The following is a 7,255-nucleotide window of genomic DNA, read 5'->3' as shown; positions in this document are numbered from 1 at the left end:
CCATCAGTTCATCCCAACCAAAAGAACACCATAGGGGTGCCTCCGTATGCCCTGTCACGAGAACGTCCTCGAGATCTCAACTTATTTAGATCAGTCAAAAAAGCAAATCCTATAGACAACAACTTTTTGCATGATTCCATTTCTATAAGACTGAAAAAGAGCACACACATACAATTGTGTGTTTAAACACATATATGTGTAAGTAACTGCCTAGAGAAAGGGTTCTCAGAACATACACCAAACTGGGCAGTGGGTAAGAGAGATGAGGGTATATGTGGAGGGACATATTTTTTACTTCACGTACTTCTGTGCTGCTTGATTCTTTTACAATGCAAATGGTTTAATATATTAGTTTTACAGTGAGAGCCACATTCCCAACTGCTCCTGGCAAAAGAAGAGGCTGATTTCAGGACTTGGCGCTACCCCTTCTCCAATCACCTGCCCCCGCCCAGCTGAGTGGTCAGGTCAGGTCCACGTTGCTGAGTTGTCTCTGGGTGTCTGTCCTTGTGGGCACCAGGTATTCTCAGCCCACACCAGAGGTCAAACATGGAACACCCGTCATCTCTGTGTAGCCATGACCCCATGCTCCCACCTACCCATCTACCCTTTGGCATCTGAAGCCCAAGACTGGCTTTTTAAAGTACAAGTCCTGCTGATGGTATTTCCTGGCCATGCTGAAATATGTCTCCTGGAGGAGGAGAATAAGGTCAACCACCGTGACAAACAAAACCAAGAGCGGAGGGCCAGTGTGTGGATTGTGTTGATGACTGTGGCTTTCATTTCCCCAAGGCAAACCTCAGGAGGCGGTGGTCAGGGTTTCTCATTTTCATGCTGAGGCTTTTTGGGAAATTTCAAAAGTTGCCACCCACACCTTGTTAGGGGAGGGAGAGGAAACTTCCTCTTCAGGGTGGGTTGGGGATTGTGGGAAGACCTTTGTGTGAGACCAAGTGTCATGCAGAGACAGCAAGAGAGAGACTGAGAATGAATTCCTTCTCCGAGGGGTTAATTAAGGTGTGGGGAAGTTTGCAATCTTATTCAGAAGTTAACATCTGAGTATAGATTTGAAGGAGGTAAGAGATGAAGCCATGTGGGTGTCAGACAGAAGAGCACTCCAGAGACAGGGAACAGCAGTGCAAAGGCCCTGAGGTAGGATTGTGTCTGGTTTGTTGGAAGAACAGAAAGGAAGCCTTTGTGGTGTGGCAGGAGCTAAGGGAGTAGGCGGTGAGCAGAAGACAAGGTCAGAGGAAAGGGAGAAAAGTGGAGAGTGAGAACTACCTTGACATCCTGGAAAGACTTTGCCTTTTATGCTAGGTGAGTTGGGGAACCACTGGTGGTCTGAAAGCCAGAGAGTACATGATCAGGTTGACGTTTAACAGGATGCCTCTGTCTGCTGTGTTGGAAACAGACTGAGCAAGTAAGGGAGAAAGTGGGCAACTGCAGCTGACCAAAAGAGAGACAGGAGTGCTGAGATACTAATGGAGTGACCTGCAGCATCAGGAGGCTTGGGAAACAGATTGCTGGGCCCTAGCCCTGGAGCTGCTACCTGTTAGTATGGGGGGTGTACAAGGAATTTACATTTCTACAAGTTCCCAGGTGATGATGATACTGCTGGTCTGGGGGCCACACTTTGAGAACTTGTCTTTGTAGCACTGATGAAAACATTTGTTTATCAAAGTTCTCAAGGAAGCACATTGCTCGCTCCTGTGTTCCCAGCACCTAGTGTGATGCCTGGCACCAGTCTTGATCGAGCTCAGGCTCTGGGCCATGCGTGGTGCTATTGAATGAGGTTCATGAGGATCCCAGGTTTGAACTGTTTGGAGGTAACTGGTGATGAAACTTTCACAGGAAGTGGTCATTAAAGGGAAAGGATTCCTTGTAATAACAATAGCAACAGGTGTGACACCTACCCAGTGTCTGCCTAGGTGTTTTACTTGTATCTCTCTCCAATTAAATCCTGTAAATGCCCTGGAAGTCGGGCATTATCCTGGGATTTTTATGAATGAGAGAACCAAGGCTTGGAGAGTTTAATTTTCCCTGGTACAAGATTAATAAGTACCAGAACCCAGCCAGGCCTGACTGTTTAATCACAGGCCGCCTCAAGAAGTCACTGACAAGACCTAGTAATTAAAGAACCTCGAGAAGATAGGAGTTTCTTTCTTTGTGGACTGAGAGCCTTTTTAAAAGTGCAAAGAATATGCCATCCTTTAAAAACAAAATGCTTCCCATCTAAATTGAGATTCCTGTTCACACATGTTTCGAGCCTCAAGCCCTTCCTGGCAGAACCCTGGTAGCAGTGGCTGTCCCAACAGAAGTATTTTTGCTTTTTTGCTGACTTTTGTGGCTTTTAGCCTTCTCTGATGGAGCACTTTTCCTTCCCTCTCTCTCTTCTCAGCTTCCTTCGGTAGGATGAAGGGTGTAAGACTTTGTGCTGAGGAGCTGAAGCTTGACAAATTGAAGTCTAAACGGAATCCGTGTATCTTGATAGGGAAGAAGAAAATCAAGTTCCAGCACTTCCCTCCTTATCCGCCTCTCTTTTTCCTACCCTTCCCTGAGGATAAAAATAGCCGCTTCCCAGGGCCTCACTGCAATCGAGCGTGCTGAAGCTGGGCCTAGCGTGAGAGCAGCTGCTCCCCGAGGCACGGGCTCCGCGAGAGCCCTGGGGTCAGGACGGGGGCCTGTCCGCCGGGACGAGGTGTCCCCGGACAGGGCAGGGGCCCTTGGAGCCTCACCAAGAGAGGGGGCACTGGTGCAAGTTTGACCCCGATGGTGGGCGGCTCACAAAAATACATCAGGAGGCCCGGAAGTCCATGCACTGGCCGGCTCCACCGCCTTTAAGTACACGAGGTCTATCTGCAGTTCTTAACCTCTTTGAGGGGACAAGGACTCCCTAGAACAAATGATGACATACCACCTCTCTGTGTGCACTCAAGCACACATACAACACACAGAAACATGGACGTGGACACAAATACACACGGAGACACATACACTTCTGCACACAATTTCATATTATTGGAAGGCTGTCGAAGCCTGGTGTGGACCACAGATTAACAACCCCAAAGGCAGGTGGATTATAATGATGCAGAACGATTATTAAAAAATAACAATTTGGCCGGGCGCAGTGGCTCACGCCAGTAATCCCAGCACTTTGGGAGGCTGAGGTCGGTGGATCACGTGAGGTCAGGAGTTCGAGACCAGACCAGCCCAGCCAACATGGTGAAACCCCGTCTCTACTAAGAATACAAAAAATTAGGCATGGTTGCGGGCGCCTGTAATCCCAGCTACTCGGGAGGCTGTGGCAGGAGAATCACTTGAACCTAGGAGACAGAGGTTGCAGTGAGCTGAGATTGTGCCAGTGCACTCCACCTTGGGCGACTGAAAAAAGCAAGACTTCTCAAAATAAACAAATGAAAATATGAAAAATAAAATTTTGTAACATGTAAAAATAGGGTTACTAAAGCGTGCTAAGATCTTTCTGGAAAACAAATGTCCGTAGTATAAATTCTAATAATAGATACGGATATGATAAAGTTGATCACCGACGGTAAGACAAAGGATGGTTTCTATATAATTTGAGTTTTCCCACTAAACAGGAAAGCATGTTGCTCTTTCGAAACCAGAACGGCCGCATCCAGGCGTTTTCGGGGACCTGGGGCGCCCACTGAGCTGCAGGCGCGGCCGGTGGCTCCAGCCTGGCCCCTCCGTCGGGAAAGGAGGGTTAGACAATAGACAAGCAAAAATTAGACGCGGTGACCGCGTGGGGCGGGACCGGCTCTTGCGGAGAGGGTGACCCGAGCCCTTCGCCCGCCGAGGCACTTTAAAACCCCAACGCGCTGCCCAGCCCGGCCTGCACAGAGAGAACGGTGCGTGCGCGCTCCCGGGGAGGTGGCGGCGCGCACGGGCGCGTCTCCGCGGGCAGCCCCCTACTCCGGACGATGCCGCCGAGGAGGCGGCGGCGGCGGCGGCGCGCTCTGGAGGTCTGAAGCCACTGCTGGCTGCCACGGGCCGGCGGCGCGATGAGCTGGGCAGCCGCCCCCGGCTCGGGGCTGTGAGCGGCTCGGGGCCGGGGGTGGGCGGCGGTGCGGCGGGCGGCAGACGCTCCTCTTCGGCGGCGGCGGCGGCCATGCGCGGGGCGGCGCGGCTGGGGCGGCCGGGCCGGAGTAGCCTCCCGGGGGCCCGCGGCCTGAGGGCCCCGCCGCCGCCGCCGCCGCTGCTGCTTCTGCTGGCGCTGTTGCCGCTACTGCCCGCGCCTGGCGCCGCCGCCGCCCCCGCCCCACGGCCCCCGGAGCTGCAGTCGGCTGCCGCGGGGCCCAGCGTGAGTCTCTACCTGAGCGAGGACGAGGTGCGCCGGCTGATCGGTGAGTGGGGCCGCCGAGGCCGGGGCGGGCAGGTCAGGCCGGCGGGGGCAGCTTCCGGCCGCCGGCGGCTCAGTCTGCGCTCCGTGGACCGCGGGCGAGTGCCCTCCCCGCCCCCCGCGCCCGGATTTGCCTCGCGGCCGGGTCTCTGCCTGCCGTGCTGGCTGGGAGGTGTGGTCCCTGCCCGGTCCCCCACTCCGGCTCAGCCTTCGTGCTGCCCTCGCTGCCCTGCCGCGATAGACCCCCATTCACCCCATCCCATCCTCCTTACTGCCTCCTTAGCCCTTTTCCCTAGAAGAGTCAAGCGCCCTTACAACTTTTCTTCCTTGCTATACGAAGTTTTTTTGACCCTTTCTATGCGTGTCACTCTAGGGTCCTCGATTTTGAATACCTCGAAATTTACGTTTTAGACTGAACTTGCAAACCCTTTGCTGTGGTTTTGATGCCCCAGTAGAGGCCACGGTCTGTGCTTACCCTTTTACAAAAAAAAAAAAAAAAAAAAAAAAGAGAGAAAGGGGGAGGTTATAAGGGCACCAAATGTTCGTGGCAGCCTCCAAATCTTGGGACGCAGATTTGGAGCATATGCTTAGATTCTAAGCATATTTTTAGTGAATGAATCGCCAGGTAGCAGACCTTTTTAGTTTCAATACCTTTTTGGTTTTTGCATTGGGTGTGTTGGGAGTTTGGACTGATTCTGTACTTCTGGGCCGCTCTCCTACTTTGAATACCTTGAAGGGAAGCAAGAACTTAGTCTTGGGTCGGACTGTGGTTCCATTTACTTGCTTAGCTTTGTTGTTTGGGGAGTTAATTTGAAAAATTGCTGGGGTCTTACGTTAGGACTTTGTGGATTCTGGAAATGACCCTTTAGAGGAAGATCTGACAGGAACGACCCCCCAAAAAGAAAGTCCTTGGTACCTAGACATTTGCATTCTTTTGTTATTATGGCAGTATCTTTATTTCATCTCAAGGTGGTGCTTCTGAGTGTTTGAGGGGAAAAATTATTCTCTGTTGCATCATTTGTCAGTATTATTTTTTTAAGTAATAAGACTTTGTTGAGGTGTGTTGAGATTGACTCAAGGTAGAAATGGAATTACTTATAGCAGACTCTTCAGACATTACATGTACGGATTTGCAGTTTTTAACCAAAGAAGAATGCTGTGTTTTTATAAAGTCGTGCCATTCTTAATCCTTCTTAGTCTAGTTGAATTAGCTGAATGTAGTTTAGCTGAATTAAAACTGCTAATTGGGGTAATACTTGGAACACAAGACTAAGACTTAGGAAAAATAATACAACACGACTCATGTCACATTAATTTTAGAAATATTAACGTATTGTCCGGGCGCGGTGGCTCACGCCTGTAATCCCAGCACTTTGGGAGGCCGAGGTGGGCGGATCACGAGGTCAGGAGATCGAGACCATCCTGGCTAACACAGTGAGACCCCGTCTCTACTAAAAATACAAAAAAAAAAAAAAAAAAAAAAAAATTAGCCGCGCGTGTTGGCGGGCGCCTGTAGTCCCAGCTACTCCGGAGGCTGAGGCAGGAGAATGGCTTGAACCCGGGAGGCGGAGCTTGCAGTGAGCCGAGATCACGACACTGCACTCCAGCCTGGGCGACAGAGTGACACTCCCCGTCTCACAAAAAGAAAAAAAAAATTAACGTATTATGCATGGTTTTGTAAAGGCTTTTTAGTTAAAAGCACTTATATAGCTTGTGAGTTTGTTTACATGGGTAAACAAAGTCAGAGGTGAAGGTAGGGGACAGAGGACAACCAGGGACTGACATTGAATTCTTGCCGTATACCTGCCCCTACATGCTTTATACATGCTTTATACACATAATTTCTTCTAATTTTCTCATGGCCCAGTGAAGTAGGTGGCATTATTCCCATTGTAGAGATGAGGAAAGTGGGGTTTTTAAGTAACTTGCTCAAGGTCACACAGTTCGTAATTTTTTTTTTTTAAGACGGAGTCTCGCTCTTGTCGCCCAGGCTGGAGTGCAGTGGGGCCATCTGGGCCCACTGCAACCTCTGCTTCCCGAGTTTAAGCGATTCTCCTGCCTCAGCCTCCCAAGTAGCTGGGATTAGAGGCACGTGCCACCACTCCCGGCTATTTTTTGTATTTTCAGTAGAGACAGCGTTTCACCATGTTGGTCAGGCTGGTCTGGAACTCCTGACCTCGTGATCTGCCCACCTCAGCCTCCCAAAGTGCTGGATTACAGGTGTGAGCCACTGCACCTGGCCTAGTTCATATTTTTTTAAAAAAAGAAACAGTGTTGACATAGGCAGCAAAGTTTTATTGAATGAAATGAAGATATTGTGTATAGAAGTTTGATTATGGCATGGTGGAAAATAAATCATTGCTAATTAGCACTTGAGTTATGTATCTGTTACCTTATTTGGCCTGGAACTAATTTTCTTAGCAATATTTGCAGCAGAGGAAGCTCCTGATTGATGAGCATCCAATTTATGCCCAGAAATACTGTTGCTGGGAGGGTAGGAAGCATTGTTTTGATTAACTCCCTTGTCTACCCTGGGGGGCAAGAGAGACTTCTAGTAGTATTTTCTCCAGTGCAAATAGGGTTGACCTGTTACAGAGGATCTCTAAGTCACTTCATCCTGCCAGATTCACGTCGTTTGTACTTTCCATCCGTTCCCATCTCCCTCATACATTCTACCTTTAAAATAACTCCTTGGCTCCTCCAGGTAGGGAAGAGCCAAGTGGGTAGGACTGAGATGTATACAAGGCACTCCGAGTTCTCAGAATACAGTCTTTCACAGAAGCTGTTATGATACTTAAGGCTTCTTGGAATAGTAACTTTGCACCGTATTTTAGAATCACTGTAGATTTTGTGCCTTCTGAATGCTGGCATGGGAAATGAACCATTATTTTATAATATTTT

The 7,255-nt window shown here is 49.6% G+C and overlaps 1 protein-coding gene across 2 annotated transcripts in view; it reads left to right on the top strand.

The window, feature by feature from the left end:
* The first annotated feature begins 3,917 nt into the window (after nucleotides 1–3,917).
* RYK (receptor like tyrosine kinase) overlaps nucleotides 3,918–7,255 on the top strand; it is a 91,040-nt gene continuing 87,702 nt past the window's right edge. The window contains exon 1 of one of the 2 annotated variants that reach the window (XM_050779622.1): nucleotides 3,918–4,358. In XM_050779622.1, coding sequence (XP_050635579.1) covers nucleotides 4,124–4,358 — 235 coding nt within the window. In that variant the 5' untranslated portion in view covers nucleotides 3,918–4,123. The remainder of the gene's footprint in view (nucleotides 4,359–7,255) is intronic. The other variant, XM_050779621.1, reaches the window with a different exon arrangement.

Source organism: Macaca thibetana, chromosome 2, assembly GCF_024542745.1.
Source record: "Macaca thibetana thibetana isolate TM-01 chromosome 2, ASM2454274v1, whole genome shotgun sequence".
NCBI classification, from domain to species: domain Eukaryota; kingdom Metazoa; phylum Chordata; class Mammalia; order Primates; family Cercopithecidae; genus Macaca; species Macaca thibetana.
Note: the sequence above shows the minus strand (reverse complement) of the source record. Positions and strands in the feature narration are given on the sequence as shown.